Here is a 17,176-nt window from a genome sequence, read left to right as displayed (position 1 = left end):
GCATTGCTGGTATTTTTATTTAGTATTTTTGATATTTGATTAATCTCCATGTCCTGCAACGACGAACCAAAAAGAAGAGGAATACGAGGAAAATTGAACAATTCATACTGATAAGTGGGCTACAGTATTACCAAATTTAAATATGATTTCTGGTCGCAGTTGATGTTTAAACTAACCAAACGCAGAGGGCACCAGAAACGGTCAACTAGGAGGAATCGTCAAAAAAGGATATGGAAGCAGACAGCTTACAGTATCAGATGTCTGATACTGTAATTAAAACAGAATTGAATGATGATGAGGAAGAAGAGACAATTTTACCTGATTTCCCAACTGTCACGGATTATGTCAAAATGGAAATAAAATCTGAGGCCGAGGAACTATTAGACATTGAACCGTCTTGTGTTGGCATGTGTAAAACTGACTTGGATGATGATGAAGAAGAATCAGAAACACCTGTTGGGGATATCAAAATGGAAATAAAGTCCGAGACGGAGGAACTTTTAGAATTTGTTGGGATGTCGGAAACAGAATTTGATGATGACAAAGAAGAAGAAAGCAAGCTGAAAGCAAAGTCTGAATCGGAGGGACTATTAGAAACTAAATCGCCTTGCTTAGATGAATCTTTGAAACTATATGATATACAAAGATTACGAAAATATGGCGATGTGTCGTTTGTTATAAAGCGAATAGATGCACTGGATGTTTCACTTAGCTATAGCAAAGCTGTAAGCAGCGTGGAGAATATGTTGGAGCAGCTACATCGCAATAATATTCCAACGGGTATAGGGATTGCTTTTCGAATTTTTAACCACACACCATCATCGTGCATCCTCATTTTAGGGTAGGTTGAACAATTCAAAAGAAAACTCTAATAACAAACTTTGTTGATTATAGGATACTGAATCACAAGTGTCATTTCTTTGGCACGGATAAGATGATGGCTTCGAAAGATTTACATGAACAGATGTCACGAGCTGGCATTGAGTATCTCTTGGTCAGTGGGCATATGACCGTTGGCGAATCTTTCTTTGAACGTCTTGATAACTTCCTGATTTACAATGAGGAATACAAATTATTCAAGCTGAAACCCAACTGCACAGACGGCCCGCCCATGTTGGCCAGGACTCTACCGGACAATATGTGCTATACCATTACCACGACGGGCACAACAGGACAACCCAAGGTGATACATGTTCCCTATGAATGTATTAGTCCGAATATAGTGGGACTAAGGTAAACTTTACACGTTTCCACATTGTCCACCTATATTGATTCAACGATTTCTTTCCAGCGAGAAACTGAATGTATCTATGGCCGATATTATTTACCTTGGCACCCCGTGCACATTTGATCCTTTTGTGGTGGAGTTGTTTCTAGCAATGCAAAATGGGGCCGCTGTTCTAATCTGTCACCATACGATGAGGGAATCTCCGTCAAAGGTATTAAATGCTCTATTCCCGACCAGCGTCACACCGGCAGGAATAACCGTGTTGCAGATGACCCCATCACTGTTCCGTCAGTTTGGAACAAGCGCTATACGTAATCGTATCCTGAACAGTTCCAGTACGCTAAGGTACGTGATTAAGCTCATCATTATGCAAATATTTATAAAATTTTGTTTACAGAGTACTTCTACTAGGTGGAGAACCATTTCCAAATTGTGATGAACTAGTTACCTGGATGGATCCACGTGTGCTGCTTCAAAAGCGTGTTTGCAATATATATGGAATAACAGAAATATCCTGTTGGAGTCTTTTGCACATTGTCCGAACACTGCAAGGATCTCACATACCATTGGGCCAGCCTATTGATGACCACACAGTGGTGAAGATGCAACGATTAAAGCATCTTAATACGGCTGAGCTTCTGTTAGGCAGTGCTTCACGTCGCACATATATTCCGGAACTCGATGATAGGATGCAGGGCAAACTTTTGAAGGGAATGGTCTTTCGAGCCACTGGGGATCTGGTATGTCGCACTGAAGGCAACTCAATCATTTATCAAGATCGCTCTAATGATGTAGTCAAGAGGGCAGGAGCTCGTATTAGCTTAGGTTTAATTACGCGCAAGATAGAAAGATGCCTGCCCAGCGGTGAACTGGTTACCTGCCTCTGGCAGGAACAATTCCAGAAACTCATCTGCTGCATACGGACATTGGAATTAAAAACGAAAGTACAGCAGAGGGCCCAGACATTTGATATACTATCGAAACTTTCGAATTGCGAGCAACCAGATCGTTTCATATATCTGCAGCATTTTCCGTGTAATTCACATGGAAAACTTGATAAGGAATTACTCCTCAAGGAGTGCACTCCGTTGGCGGAGCCGGCACAGGAAATTCTCAAGAGTTTTCTGCACGACAGGCTCGAGTGGCTGGGTGAACCCTCAAAACCAAGTTCGAAATCAGGAAAAAGGCAAAGACTAGAAAAACAGAAACAATTGCTCAACCATCCCCAGGGCTATGAACTAAGTTTTCGCCAAGCTGGAGGCACATCTTTTCACGCCATTACTTTGTGCAGGGAAATCGGACTGCGAATGTGCATAGATGATGAACAGCGTCATCTTTTTGAAATTCTCCTCGATGAGAATGTGCCATTAAAGGCTGTGTTTCAATTCCTTGACACCGCGAAACTCGTGGCAAACAATACCAAATTGAAGCCATTGGAGCCACCACTAGAGAATGCACCAGGAAATGCAGAGAGTAGTGGGTCTAGCAATCGTTGCGGTCTTGTCATTAAACGCATTGAACAACCAGTAAACATACATTTTCAACTCCATTGGAAGGTCAACTTCAATAAATGTATAGACTCACCTGTTGCCGAGTACGAGGGACGATATGTTTGTGTCGGAGCGCATTCCAAATTGCTGCGCACTCTGGATCCAAGATCTGGCCTAGAGTTGAGCGCCGTTAAACTCCCCGATCGAATTGAATGCAAGGTCACTTTTCTTAGCCTAGAATTGGCTGTTGTAGGGTGCTATGATGGTGGCCTTTATGCCTTTAATCCACTCACTGGAGACATTGCATGGCATGTTAGTATTGGCGGAATGATTAAGGCCCAACCATTGCTATCAGCGGATGCTTCGCGCATTGTTGTCTGTAGCTATGCAGAGGACTACAATGTAATATGTATATCCAGTACAACGCAGGAAGTTCTATGGTGCTTGAAGGTTGGTGAGAAACCCATATTTGCCAGCCCCATAGAGTTGCCATACGCCCAATCAGTCATCATAAGTGCATTGGATGGGCGCTATACTCGTGTCTCTCTGGCCGATGGATCGGTACAATGGGCACAGAAGTGTAAAGAGCCAATTTTCTCCACACCCGCCATGTTGGATTCCAATGTGTTTCTGATCGCCGAGGTGGCAGGAGAAGTCCACGCCTGTCATACAGGCAATGGAAGGATTGTAAGTCAAATATCAGTCATACACATTATAAGCTTAATGCCAACATTTTTATATACTTGCAGTTGGCTACGTTTAAGGCTGATGGCAACATCTTCTCCTCGTTGGTTGTGAAATCTCCACCCACATATATGGGACAATCGTTTGTTGTATTTGGCTGCATCGATCGTCATGTCTATTGCCTGCGTACGAAAACAACTCAACCACTTTTGGGACAACTTTCCGTAACCGTTTCATTCGATTTGCATTGGAAAATTGATGTAGGTGCTCCAATATATACAACGCCCACATTAATCAACATTCAGCCAAGTTTAATCTGGTCTAGCACCACCGATGGACGGGTGCAATTAATGAATTTTAACAATGGCGAAATTCGTTGGTCTGATAAATTGCCCGGCGAAATATTTTCCACTTCTTGCTACATTGAGAGGCTTAAACGTGTCTATGTTGGATGTCGCAATAACTATTTATATTGTATGGGCGTCTAGAAGAGAAATTAATTGTAAATTTTTAAGAATCTACAAAGACCAAATACCATACAGCTTAATTATTGGTTTGTTTAAATCTTCCGTAAATAGAAAAGACAAATTTGTAATTGGTTAAAACTGTTAGGAGTCAATTGAAATGTTTTATATTTGATTTAAGTATTTTTATTACATTAAATTTACAAAAAATTATACAAAATTTACGAATTAATTAATTTGTTTGCATCCAAAGGCAGAGGACTTACCATGAGAATTTGCCTTATCCTTTATACAATTTATATATGATTTAGGGACAATAGGCGGGCAGAATATCTCTGTTTCAGTTAGAGAGCATGAATCATGCTGCCACAATTTGCACCGACTACAACAACTTTTTGGTTCTGTAGTAACTGAAGAAAATGTAGAAGACTTTTTTCTTTTAGTTTGCTTTAAGGTTTTTTCCCCCTTGTCTTCGGCCATTTCATTCAGGACTTTTCGCATGCGTTGCGTCAATCTTGGATCTGTGTAGAGAGCACTCAATGATCTTGATATTTGAAGGTGTTTTTTTGCATCTCTTTGGCGTTGCTTCTTTAAAGCTTTCCTGGCCGCTTTTGCCTGAAGTTTTTGAGTCCTCTTATTGGCCAGTTGTAGCTCCAACGGAGTCTTTTCTTGCAATGCAAAGTATTTAGCCCACTTGGCGCGCTGTTCCTTCATATATGCTTTATCGAAATCAAATTGACAACGACCCGAAATGCCATCATCCGCATACATTATGGGAATGGCATCACTTTGGCAGGAAATTAATGAAGATGCCATCATCCTGGAGCGGCGTCTGTCTCTTTCCATAAGCCCCTTTATATAGTTGTAATTCTCTTCAATAATTGCCATCTTTGCCTCACTTTGTGGCTGGGGTAAAGTTGGTTCTATGGCCATGATCAGTATATTATAATGCTGAGGATCAAGTGCGTATTCATTAAGCAAATCACGATCCTCCTGTCTGATGGGCCATTCCCTGTTCATTATCAACTTGTAAAGATGCCTTATGTTTTTGGTGAGAAATCCGTAACGTAATTTCATCATTTGCTTGGTAAAGAAACGTCTATGCATCTCGAGAGTATTGCTGCAATATAATTTTCGGTCTATTTGGTTTTCATTTTTTGAAGCGGTAGAAGACAAACTATTTGTGGAATTCGTTTTGATGGCCCTCCAGCCAAAGGCTGACCAAGACAAAGGTTTGGTCCTGGTTTCTTCTCCTTCTAAAGGCTCATACGGGAAGTTAGAATTTTGTTGAGTGATTTGATGGACTTGATTCTGTAAGACAGTTCGCACATTTTGCAAATAACGTTTCTGCAAATACGATTTGACAATATCCTGAGACCCCTCCAGATCACGCATATATTCCTGCCACTCATTGTTCTTTTCAATTAGATCGTCAAACACTTCGTCTACCTGGCTCAAAGGACTTTTCTCATAATGAGGTGTAAACTCATTTGCCGATAGAGGAACCACAACTCTTTTGCCAGGCTTCTCTTCAAATCGTTCGCCAATGGGATTCTCCTCTAACAACAGACTATTGATAATTTTACGTGCAGTCGTCTCCATTGGCTCCAATTTGATGTCACGATTCTCGCACATTTCTGAATCCGTAGAATTAGTTGAATCCCAATTAAATTTATTTAACTGCCATGCATTGACTATCTTATGTTTTTCTATTGATGGCAGATTTCCTTTTGTTTTTCTCAAAAGGTTTTTTCTGCCCAAATTATGTGATGTTTGTGGTGACAATTCTGAATTTCTATTATATACATTCTAGTTCAAGGAGTAAAAGCCTTATGAATCATTTCGATATAACTAAATTCAATCTTACCTTATGTATAATTCTTTCGTCTTGGTTCCATTTTGGTTCCATCAATTGATCCCTATGTTTAATTTTTCTTCGCTTAAGGATTTGCGAGGCACTTACAGATCCATAATCGTGTAGATTCCTTTGCTTCTCTTGGACCGCCATCCTGAAGAGTTGCTCTCTACTCTGAAAATGCGAATTATTCACTGAGGGTGATATTTGACGCAGATGCCAAAAAGCCCTACGCCGTGAATTCGAACGTTTGTGTTTGGCCAAAACCACAGCCGAAATACTTGCTGGCCATTTGTAAACGAGCTTTGTCGAAATTGGTCCTTGGCGTTTTACATATTGATCAATTTCTGCTTCAACCGATTTATTTTTCGATAATTCCTCCGGCTTTGCCGTTATTTTAGGTTTTTCAAATTTGTGTAGGAAACCCAATAATAATTTTTCGAAAGAATTTTCGGACTTTAAACGTTTAAGCGATACATTTTTGGGCCTTAAATTTTTGAAAGATGCATTTTCGGTTTTGAGACTTTTAATGGAACTATCACGATGCTGGGCTAGGACTATAGCCGACGGAATATTTTTGACAATTTGTTTAGCCACATTTTGCCTAGAAATTTCGTCCATAAAATGTACCGAAGTTTTGACTGCTTGGGGTTCCTCAATGCTTTCAAATGAATCGTTTCCATATGTCGATCGACTCGCTGTTTGTGCTTCTCCCTGATGTTCTTGTATAGCTTTATTTAGTTGAGAATTGTAGCGCTTTAAATATTTTTCAATACCTCCAAGTTTTCGAAATAATCTCTCCAATTTTCTATCGTTTCGATATTGTTTAAGCTGTTCTTGGTCCAATTTTCGACTTTGAAGTTTTAAGATTTTCACATATTTTAACAACTCTTGTACTCTGCTTTGCCTCATTAAATTCATTTGTTCTCCAAATATTGTTTTTTGGTATTTCAATTGTAAATCCAGTAAAACATTTTTTAAGGTTTTAATTATGAGATTTCGTTTTGTTGCTCGATTTCTAAAGCATCTACGACGTTTTGTAATGCAACGGGAGTAAAAAACCCGTCCAATTTGTTTTCTTTTCGATTTCATAATTTTAGTTTTTTTTTTTTAATTTTTTTCTTTTAAACAAAAATTTTCATGCAATTGAAATGAAGTACATTTCGGTGATAACTTTTTCTTATATAAAAATTGTACAAATAATTAATGGAAATAAATGTTCAAGAATAAATTTCATTTTAGATGCAAAATCATTAATTTTTGGCCGCCTTTTTAAATAGTTCTGCTGCCTTGGCCTTATTTAGACGCATTTGCTCCAAATCCCTCTCCCTTTGGGGTATAACTTCTGTTGAGTCTGGAATTCTTGGACATTTGCCGGGTTTAATGGACGTTGAAGGATTTTCAGTATTGGTTTCCTCCTCTAATGCAACTGCTTCTGTTGTGGTTGACGATTTCCGCTTGCCACGTTTTGGACGTGCTGGTTTGGGCTCGAACTCGTCATCGTTAGACTCCTTGTTAACTGCTTTGGTGCGTCTCGCACGACTGGTTTTCTTTGGTTTCTCCGGAGTTTCCACATCCAATTTGCCGGACATTTTATCGATTGCAGTTTGGACACGTTTACTGACTTGCGGTTGCTGTACTCGGAGGGCGCTCTTGGCCGTAAAATAATTACGTATTGAGCCCTGTATTTTTTTATCATTGATTTTCTTTATGACCGGCATAAGAATATCATCCGTTTTACTTGTGGTCCAGCCAAAAGATTTACGGGCAAACTCCCTTATGGAGTCCACATCTGGTGTTCCCCACGTGAAGGCATCTCGATTGTCATCTACCTTGGGATCTAGATATGCCTCCACGACTGCTGAGCTTGGAAATCCTTCGTGCAGGTCAATGTTTTTCAGTTTTTTCCGCAATGAGAGGCGGGCAGAACTGCCCGGCGGAAGATTCGAATTTTTATGCGCCTGCCACCAGTCTCGAAATCTAGTCAATGTCTCAAGAACTGTTTGATTGCAAATCGACTGAGTAGATGGAACCGTCGTAGCAGTCGAGAATGAGGCAAGAATTTCCAATGCTGTTACTGCTCCAATTCCATGTATGCCTTAATAGATCACCAACAATAAGTCTTTATTAAGATAATTGTGATTTCCGTCTTACCTGTAGTATAATCGCTTCCCACCAAACAAGCCAATTGTATTAGTTTTCCGCGATTACAATTGAACGTCTGTTCAATCTGCTCTGAACGAAACTCCAAGACATGTTTGTTCTGAGCAAAGAAATTCTTATAGACAGTCCGTCCGCCAAATAACCAAATATCACTGTCATCAGTGATGGTTCCATTCGTCAATTCGGTGGCATTTAGAAAGGCACATTGTGCTTCTGCCTCCATGGGCGCAACAATGTACGGAATGCCAAAGAGACGCAACAATTCTTGGCAGTCAATGCTCATGCGTTGACTTATCGACATACCCATACGATCTTGACGATTTCTCTCCAATTCCAATTGCTTACGTTCCTGGGCCAAGCTAGTGGCCATTGTCTGTAGTTCCTCGGATGTTTTTTGTGATTTCAAAGCATCAGCCGCATCTTTAATGAGATCCTGAAAAACAAAAATGCATTAGAAATCGTTTCTTTTGTCCGTTTTGTACTTACTTCTGGATCAAGGGGTTTGGCAATCAATTCTGGTTCTTGTTCTCCTTGCTCGAAAAGTGATTTTGCTGCTTTGCTGGATTTCTTATTGGGTGTTAAGCCATCATCGCTAGTCTCTTCGGCTGAACGTTTTTGTCCAGATTTCGGGGTGCGTTTTCTATAGAATGGTTTGGCCACTTTTGGTGTCCCTGGTGGAGTAACATCATTTAATGGTGACTTATCGGGTGTACGTTTCACCACATAACTTGTTTCGAAATAATCAGTTATTGATTTATTTTTACTTGGCGTTTTATTTGGTGAAATACGTTTACTCTGAATATCATCACCTAATTCGATTACCTCATCAACTTTTGATGGCTTCGACTCATCGTCGGAGGATAATTCAATAACATTGCTATCACTTAGTTTAATTTGTTCGAGTTTAATATTTTTAACATCATGAGTTTGCTTTTTTAACTCATCCAGAATTGAACTTAGTGCATTTTTCGGTTTTTCATCTAAAGAAGTGTCAAACTTAATGTTTTTGATTTCTTCAGTTTGTTTTTTAAGATTCGCTATTATGGAATTTATGTTAGATGATGATGTCTGAGGTTTTTCCTCAGTTTTATCAAGCAAGTCCTGATCTTGGCTATCTTTTACTTCAATTATTTCAGTATCAGTTATCTCTGCTTCTTTTGATTCTTCCAAGGACTCTTCATTGTCAGTTAATTTCGCTTTAGAAGCATCTTGTAGGGATTCTGATTCATCAGTTAATTTTGGTTTTGCAGTTTCTTTAGAGGATTCTGCTTTAGGATCATTTGGTACCTCAATGAAATCATCATCATCATTATCACTTTTATCGAAAACATCGGAAAATATATCATCAGCAGGCTTTAAAGTTTTATTAATATCAACACAGATTTCCAATTTATTATCAACTTGAACTTCTTCCAAGTCGGAATCCGTATCACTGTCCACAATCTCCTCCACATGGGATGCTGAATTTTTATTTAATTCCTTTAAAGCCTCTTTTCGACTTTCTTCAATTGCCATGGCAAGTTGTGTGTCCTCATCAATAGAGTCATTTGGCATATCATTCTGGGCACTTTCAAATTGTTGCTCCAGGGATTGTGTGTTATTAAATTGTGTAGTTTCCATTATATTACCCACTTCTTCGTCGTTCATGCCACCATATTCAATCATATAGGCTCTGGCTGGCCCCTTGGCTGCATGTCGCAACTGTTTACTTTGCTCACGATTGAGACGCAAATCCTGATCCGAATCATAGTCATAGTCCTTTTCGTTGTACACTACGGAAGTCTCCTCAAGAGATAGGGCAATCGCTTTGGCATAATCCTCATCGTATTCAGTCCCAAGCAGGTCAATTGGTTTTTTTTCTTCCGCCTCCGCCACGTGCCTTGAAGTGCTTGGCTTCTCATCGTCAATGTCAGCGACAGGTGTTTCTTCCTTTATGGTTTCACATTTAATCTCTGTCTTTATCTCTGCACTCTCTAGCGCCTTCTTTTTAAGATCTCTGACCAGTAAAAAGCGCGTATGTTCATCAGAGCTAATTTGTCTGGTGCTTTGCTCAATGGCCGTAGGTGTCACTATACCCTCCTCATTAAAAAAGTTACACAATTCCGCGTACGTTAGGGTATGGCCTCCCATTTCTTCCTCGGCCTTTTCCAGACTCTCCTGGACGGCACGTCTTTTTAGTAACCGTTTCATTTGAAACGAACTGAAATCATCGCTACGGGCTGGTAGCTCATGCAGGCGTCCCCAGGAGGATTGTTTACGCGTCTCTTTGATATCTGTGAGAATTTCGTGACGCACATCAGCAGGCAGGTTACGAAAATGCTGGCTTTTTACATCAATTGCTTGCAAACTGGAATCGTAGGTACGCCGAGCAGTAGATTCATCAAAGGAGCTGTCCGATGTTGCGCTGGCACTGGTATCATCCAAATCCTGATCGCTACTGTCATCCATAGCAGCTCCTGCAGATGCTGCAGCAGGTAGCTCTGGTAATTTGAATAGGTCATCTTCATCGTTCTTAGATTTACTAGCCGTTGGACGTTTGCCCGGCGACTTTAAAAGCAATTGTTCGGCACTAGCACCCAGAGCCTGCTGAACGACTTTCTCCTTGGCCAGAGATTGAAGCAGCAGTGCTTGTATGCGATCCGCTTCATTGCTGAGCTTATTTCGTTGCTGTTGACGTCGTGCAATGGTATCTCGTTTCAGCTGAGGCACACAGCCGTCAAAGATGAATACTGGTCGGACCCGGTAATAAAGCAATTTACACAGTCGATGGAACAATCCCAGCAGATGGGCATTGCTCAGGGCGGAGCCCTTGTTATCCTGAAACCCCTTGACTACCTGATGCAGCCATATCGATATATCTGAAAGACCAAGTAACATTTAATTTCGCAAGTCAATGCAAATACGGAAAAATATAACTCACCGACAGCTAGAATTTTACCCTCTAATGTCTCCACTGGGACAGGCTTACCGCAGGGCTCAATAAGCTTCCAAAGTCCGGTTACTCCCATATTGAATATGTAAAAATAACTGAAGAGCTCTCGAAATTATTGCAATAATCATGCACAAGCCATGCAAACAAAATTAAGAATTCAGAACTCGCGAACAACTACAAACCGGCAAAAGTGTTGGAAAATCCACAATTGGCTAGCAAGTGTTGATTACTTTCCCAAGATTTACTAAAGTATTGCTAAAAGGGTATATGAATATCCTTGAACAGCACGACGAGACGAACTGTGTTTGTCCATTTGATCGGACCACTATATCATATATATGTCCCATAAAAACGATCAATCAACAATGACTTTTATAAAAAACGAATGAGTAACAAGAAAATTTGTAAGGGCATAAAAACCTCAGCATGGTCGATGTTAGCCTCGGCACTCTGTTTTGTACTATTAGAGGATTAAATTTGAAACAAGTACTTTTTATTTTTATAATATATATGAAATATTTGCTTAATTTAATTCGGAATTCACTCATATACAAATAGTTCATTTTAGGAACATTTGTTTATGTAAATAAATTAAAATAAAAATAACTGATTTCCACTTCATTCATTGGCACTTTCGTTGTTAGTGGCTTTTATTGTTGTTGCATCTTCAGCATTGCTGGGCATGTTGGCATCCTTCTTGCTGGCCTTACTTTCCTTTTTATCTTTGACCATTTTGCGATACGCCTCCAGGTCCTGCGACAGCGACGGAATAAAACTCTCAAAATCCAATTTGCTGAGGGTTTCCAAGATATCCTTTGCCGTAATAGTCTTATGGTTTTGCTTATGTGCCAGAGCCGTTGACGTTGAAGTCACAAAAATGGCAAATACCGAGGCGGCTCGTGCTATGGATGCGCGGGCTTCTTTGCTTACACTTGCGCCGTCCGGAAGAGCATCTTTGATGAGCCGCGTAATCACCTACAAAGAGGGTTAATGGATTAAGATCAAGAGCAAAGGGCAATGCAAAGTGTTAATTACGGCATTTGGCAAATTTAAATCTTCAATTCGTTCAACCATTTTGATGTTTTGTTTTTACCGGGACCACAATATTTTATGCCAATCCAACCGATGATGCCAACTCATTCCGATGTTGCCAACAAAGGATGCCAACGCTATTTTTTATGGATTATAGCGTTGCCAGCCTGTTGTTTTTTTTAGCGCTTTGTTTGATCTGTATTACGGTGCTGCTCTGGCAGCTGACCATTCGTCAGCTTGGCTAGCCTCTTATTTAAAACTTTTGTTTGATTCAAAGGATTCAAAGGATTTGCCGTATTTACCGAGAGTAACTGCCAGACAAACAGCAAGCAGCAGCTCTCAGAGTGCTCCGAGTTGTCAGATTGAATGCAAATGTAAAGTCCAAAAATATATAACGTCTTAAATTCGTGACCACCAATGTATACATATTTTGGCGCACCATCTATAAAAAAAATACTAGTCAATTTAACCCATCTATTGCTTTACAGCACTGGAATTGTTTTGCAAAGTCCAACACCGCAGAAAAAACGTCAAAATTTATAAACGAAGAATTACATCCCGAAAAGGTTCAAGGATTAGAGTTAGAATTAGATATGTATGTGGTTTCAAGGTATGTTACTAGGCACAATAATTATCTTCGCAAATGGTAATCTGGTTGATGATCACATACGATCGTTTTCCATCACTGGTCTAAACTTAACGCAGTCATGAATTCTAAGCAAATAAAGAAAAATTACAGATCAAAGCAGGAACTGTCTCAAATGATCTCTACTATAAGGACTGATAATTACTCATGGGAGCGGATCATCCAAAAAGGACGCGTTGCACTAAGGAAAATTGCATCGGTGCAATTAAATATGGCGGCCAATGAAGATCTATGGCATATCGAAAGCAGATCAAAGAAATTACTTGTTCTGGAACAACGTTTTAGCGCGCTTACTCAGCGCTTGGAAAATTTGTATGCGTCAATGGACCAATATCTGCAGGATTTGAGCAAGATAAGGGACAACACTCACCGCATGCTAAGTCAAACATCCATATTGAAAGATGACGAAATACTAGCTCAACACAAAATAGCCGGAAAGCTCAGTATCACACAGTTGACGGAGTTCTTGGATTTTCTATATCATCGTTATGATGCTGAGTGGGAAGTTAAGGATATGGTTGCAAGTATGTACATATCTCAATCGCAGAATTTCTTGCACTCACAATCTCATAACATATGTATGCACTTACGAATTATCTATTACTTTTTTATTTTCTCAGGGGAAATTCAAAACTCTAGGGATTCTTCTGATATCGCTTTTTTGGTAACAACTTGGAATAACTGTCCCCATGCTGGCGGAACTGAGTTTATAGAAAAGTTCAATTTATTTTACAAGAGGATGGGTCGTCGTTTTGTCTGACGATCATAACGGGGAATGGTGACTCCACCCAGTAAGACTAATTAGTTTGCAAGGATACTGCACACTTCGCATATATAATTACATTTATTTCTCATGTCTCTCGAAAATAAAATATCTTATCGTTTTACATGTTGACGTTTGTATTTCTTTGGTGCACTTTGCACTATGGTGCATAAGTTAGCCAAGGATCTCAAAAAAATACATAACTGAAATACATCTGCATTGTGCGCTGTGGTCGAGTCTGTCTTGGGGGTGGTCTTGTGGCATTAGGAGCAGTGCATATTGATGAATCTTAAAAAGGATAATCTTAAGATTTATTGCAAAGCGGTAATGAAGCAGCTGCCAAAATTAAATATGGATTTCTGCAATGAGGGAGCATGGCTGATGCTCCTACTGGGCAATGATGACGTGGCCAACTTGAATAGAGTTATCTTTACAGATTTTATTATCATATTTTTACAGTTATTGTGTTAAACAATAATAGATTGAATGAAATATGTAATGTTAGTCTATTCGTTATTGGTGTGTAGGCGGTGGTAAGTGGGGGAAGTGCCTTCTTTGCTATGTGGAAAGCGACATGGTCCACAAATGTAGGCTGAGGCGCACAATTTTAAAAAAATTTCCTACCGGTTATTGGAGCAAATGTCGATTTATTATTGTTATAGATATTATCGGAGCAAAGCTGTCGTTATCGGAGCAAAATGACGATTTGTTATCGAACTAGCTCTCATTTTTTAACATCTGGCCATATTAACACAAGCCTGAATTTACATCTGGCAACACTGGCCAAAAACAAAACCTTTGCGCCTTTCAGCAGGAATTTGTTTATATAGTTTTGGTAATTGTTGTACCAAAAAGCAAACATAAATGTACCAAAAACAGTTTAGACGAGACTTTAAGCTGTTTTGTTTCCAACTGAGGTGATACAACAAACACTGGGCTTGTGCGTCCAAGCCACGACAACACAATAAAGCGTAGTGCACGCAGCACATGGATCTGGTGTCAACAACAGAGACGCCAAGGAAGCGCAAACACAGCGAATACCATGATCCCGACTACCAGCAGCATCATGACACACAGTTGGGCGCCGGCAAGTTCCCGGAGCAGAAGCGTATCAAAGTGCTGGAGAAGAAGGAGCAAACAGAGACACCAGTGGCTCCAGATGCCATTGAGGCGAACCCTGAGCTTAGAGCCACGCAATTGCAGCGCATTTGTGAGCTTATACGGACTGAATTTCAAAGGGAGCTGTCGCAAAAGGAGCAACAGTTGGCCGAAATTGATGGACGCTTACTACAGGCACGACAGCTGCTGGACAAGCTACGATACCAGGTAGTGAGCGAATACTATCGCAAGCAACAAGTGACGCTCAATGCAGCCGATGTGGTAAAGGTTAGGGGCAAGGATTCCTTATTTGGAGACGAAGGCTCCTCTGGTCCTCAAATGCCACTTCATCCTGCCATAAAGAAAATCGTGGGCAAACGTCCGTTGCAGCCTCAGCCAAGTCAACCACCGGAACGTAATGCTGCTGTGGTGGCCAAGCAAAGCATTAAACTACGTAATCCAGCTCACCGAAGGGCAGAACGTCGTCGGCAACAGAAAATCAAGCAACAGGGTATAGTCACGGATCATTCAAGGGAGGAAGGGCAACCCACCAAACTGGAGACGGATCCTGATGAAGAGCCTTGTACTAGTCGCCAGGCATATGAGCGCCAGCAGCAGCAGCAACAACATCAGCTGGAACTAAATGCCTCCCGTTTAAATAACAAAAACAAATTTGTTTTTGTGGTTGGCAACACCTCCAAGTATATAGGCCAGGAATCGTTGGCCTATAAATGGCTGGTCTATTTACAGGGTAAGAGTCTGCCACAGCCCCTCGAGGCATACATTCGAAAAGTTCGCTTCCATTTGCATCACACATATCGGCCCAATGATATTGTGGATGTACACAAACCTCCCTTTCAGTTGTCTCGCCGTGGTTGGGGTGAGTTTCCCATGCGGATTCAATTGTATTTCCAGGAGAAACTCCAACAGAAACCCATACAACTGATGCACACCATTGTGCTGGACAAGACCAAGTGCGGCTTGCATACCATGGGAGCGGAGACGATTCTTGAAGTGTGGCTAAAAGCAGAAGCATTACCGACACAACCAGAAGCCTGTCCTCCACCAGTTCCAGCAGCTCCACCTGCGTATCCTGCGTCGCTTGATATAAATCCCTCATTTGACGATTCATCTAAGCCCCGCACCATATCCATTACACAAAACAAGGAGGAACTGGACGATAATCTCTTTGCTGGCGATATAAGTGATATTGATAATATTGAGGAATTGCAGCCAACAGTTTTGGTTACCGAAACCCTCAAGTTAAGCAGTCCAAAGAAGACAAAAACACCAAATCATCCCAGTCCCTCAATTGTCTATCTGCCGGTGAATGGTAGTCCAAAGAAACCCAATCACTTACAAATCCTGGGCAATGGTCAGACTAAGAAAAAGAATGTGGTATTCCAGAAGGCTGGCAAACTCTATATTATTGATCCCCAGCAGAGCAAACTGAAGCAGGCTGTAAAACAGCAGTCGCTACTGAAGCCTCAATTAAGTCTGTTGAAGCCAACTGCTCGACGGTGGCATTTGATGCTGTGCATCCAACACGATCATGGTTATGCCAATATGAGTGTTAATGCAGAGGAGGCCACCCACCAGCCCAGCCCCACAATGGTCAATAATCATTTGTCCGCTTCGCTCACACCTCATCAGCGTTTGGAGCAACTTTTTGCTGGCCTGCAATTTCAAAGTATGCGATATGCCATTGAATTTCTTTTGCGTCGCTTGCCCTTGGTGTGTGACCAATACAGCGATCATTATCCCTTCATGGTGGCCACTACAAAAGCTTTCAAGGAACAGTCAGCCCTGCGACAACGTTGCTTCGAATATTTGCGGGCCCGATCTATGCTGCAGTGCTTGAAGCAGCATTTAAAATTGCAGCAGATCAATGCGAGTGGTCGAGAGATTTACTGGAGCATACGGGAAATTGTCAGCTTTGCCCGGTTGCATGGTTACACGCCGCCTTTAAAAACAATGACCAAAGGGAATTGGGAAGCAGCACCTTCATCTGACAGTCATCGGCAATTGTCACAGCGTGTCCAGGAACAATTAAATGAGAAGCCCAGCTCGCATTGCCTCTCATTTTGCAGTCTAAGCTCCAATCGATGTGTAGAAACCTGGATAAGCAAACAACTGCCTCACGTGACCTTTTGTCGGCGAGAAGATCAGGAACTAATTGATGTCGAGGCGATTACAAACGAAATGGCTACTAATTCTGTTCATGTACAAAAAGTCCCACCACCCCAGAAATATCAGACAAATCATAATCAGAGTCATTTCCTTCATCTGCCTCCACCCACTCATCTAGAAACTGCTGCCGAACTAGTCACGGAGATGTGTAAAAACATAAACATTCATTTAGATACGGAGCAACCCGTGCCGGGGGTCTCGCAGTCCTTATCTCTTATTCTGCTCTCGCATGTCCTGCGAATGTTTGTGGAAAAACTAGTGCGTCAATCGGTGGCCACCAAGTTGCAGCAGCAGCATCAACATATGGATACAATCCTGTTACCTCAGGCGGCTGCAAATTCCGATATGTTATTGCAGCCGCAGGATATTGCACGTGTAATTGTCCAATGTTCTGAACTGGATTTCCTGGGTAATGGCCATCTTGGTGTATTGGCTTCTATGGAGCCACAAATGTAGCATCACTTGGTCCTCCCCTTCCCCAAAACACACAAAAATCGCCTTCACCCCCGCGCATATAGTTCAAATTTCTCTGGGATATTAGTAGATATCGAATTATGTCTTTGTACTCGTACATTTAATTAATCGTAATTAATAAATTAATTCTTTTTTTAATATGTGTACAAAATTAATT

General features: G+C 40.9%; 6 protein-coding genes across 8 annotated transcripts; 3 read left to right on the top strand and 3 right to left on the bottom strand.

Annotated features, from left to right (window-relative positions):
* The first annotated feature begins 34 nt into the window (after window positions 1-34).
* Window positions 35-4,098, top strand: LOC6651792 (beta-alanine-activating enzyme). Its single transcript, XM_002074227.4, has 5 exons — window positions 35-841; window positions 895-1,233; window positions 1,292-1,573; window positions 1,626-3,405; window positions 3,468-4,098. Exons 1-5 carry the CDS (start codon window positions 231-233, stop codon window positions 3,888-3,890), a joined length of 3,435 nt encoding a protein of 1,144 aa, XP_002074263.4. The 5' UTR covers window positions 35-230; the 3' UTR covers window positions 3,891-4,098.
* Window positions 3,998-6,813, bottom strand: LOC124460162. The gene is made up of 2 exons (XM_047010473.1): window positions 5,734-6,813; window positions 3,998-5,675 (listed from the first exon to the last, which is right to left on the bottom strand). The coding sequence occupies exons 1-2, from the start codon at window positions 6,811-6,813 to the stop codon at window positions 4,095-4,097; spliced, it is 2,661 nt and encodes an 886-aa protein (XP_046866429.1). The 3' UTR covers window positions 3,998-4,094.
* On the bottom strand, window positions 6,693-11,016 carry LOC6651817 (DNA excision repair protein ERCC-5). The gene is made up of 4 exons (XM_002074225.3): window positions 10,805-11,016; window positions 8,371-10,742; window positions 7,876-8,317; window positions 6,693-7,819 (listed from the first exon to the last, which is right to left on the bottom strand). The coding sequence occupies exons 1-4, from the start codon at window positions 10,890-10,892 to the stop codon at window positions 6,975-6,977; spliced, it is 3,747 nt and encodes a 1,248-aa protein (XP_002074261.2). The 5' UTR covers window positions 10,893-11,016; the 3' UTR covers window positions 6,693-6,974.
* Window positions 11,017-11,313: 297 nt separating this feature from the next.
* On the bottom strand, window positions 11,314-11,954 carry LOC6651870 (DNA polymerase epsilon subunit 3). Its single transcript, XM_002074224.4, has 2 exons — window positions 11,852-11,954; window positions 11,314-11,791 (listed from the first exon to the last, which is right to left on the bottom strand). The coding sequence occupies exons 1-2, from the start codon at window positions 11,888-11,890 to the stop codon at window positions 11,435-11,437; spliced, it is 396 nt and encodes a 131-aa protein (XP_002074260.1). The 5' UTR covers window positions 11,891-11,954; the 3' UTR covers window positions 11,314-11,434.
* A 22-nt stretch (window positions 11,955-11,976) lies between these two features.
* On the top strand, window positions 11,977-13,381 carry LOC6651811. Of its 3 annotated transcripts, XM_002074223.4 has the most exons (4): window positions 11,977-12,222; window positions 12,337-12,458; window positions 12,588-13,018; window positions 13,115-13,381. In XM_002074223.4, the coding sequence occupies exons 2-4, from the start codon at window positions 12,442-12,444 to the stop codon at window positions 13,252-13,254; spliced, it is 588 nt and encodes a 195-aa protein (XP_002074259.3). In that variant the 5' UTR covers window positions 11,977-12,222; window positions 12,337-12,441; the 3' UTR covers window positions 13,255-13,381. The 3 variants fall into 3 exon arrangements, with proteins under 3 accessions (XP_002074259.3, XP_046866741.1, XP_046866740.1); XM_047010785.1 differs by having other exon boundaries at window positions 11,977-12,458; XM_047010784.1 differs by lacking the exons at window positions 11,977-12,222; window positions 12,337-12,458 and having other exon boundaries at window positions 12,472-13,018.
* Window positions 13,382-14,023: 642 nt separating this feature from the next.
* LOC6651773 lies at window positions 14,024-17,157 on the top strand. Its single transcript, XM_002074222.3, has one exon. It carries the CDS (start codon window positions 14,245-14,247, stop codon window positions 16,999-17,001), a length of 2,757 nt encoding a protein of 918 aa, XP_002074258.2. The 5' UTR covers window positions 14,024-14,244; the 3' UTR covers window positions 17,002-17,157.
* Window positions 17,158-17,176: the final 19 nt, after the last annotated feature.

This window comes from Drosophila willistoni, assembly GCF_018902025.1.
Source record: "Drosophila willistoni isolate 14030-0811.24 chromosome 2R unlocalized genomic scaffold, UCI_dwil_1.1 Seg167, whole genome shotgun sequence".
NCBI lineage: Eukaryota > Metazoa > Arthropoda > Insecta > Diptera > Drosophilidae > Drosophila > Drosophila willistoni.
Note: the sequence above shows the minus strand (reverse complement) of the source record. Positions and strands in the feature narration are given on the sequence as shown.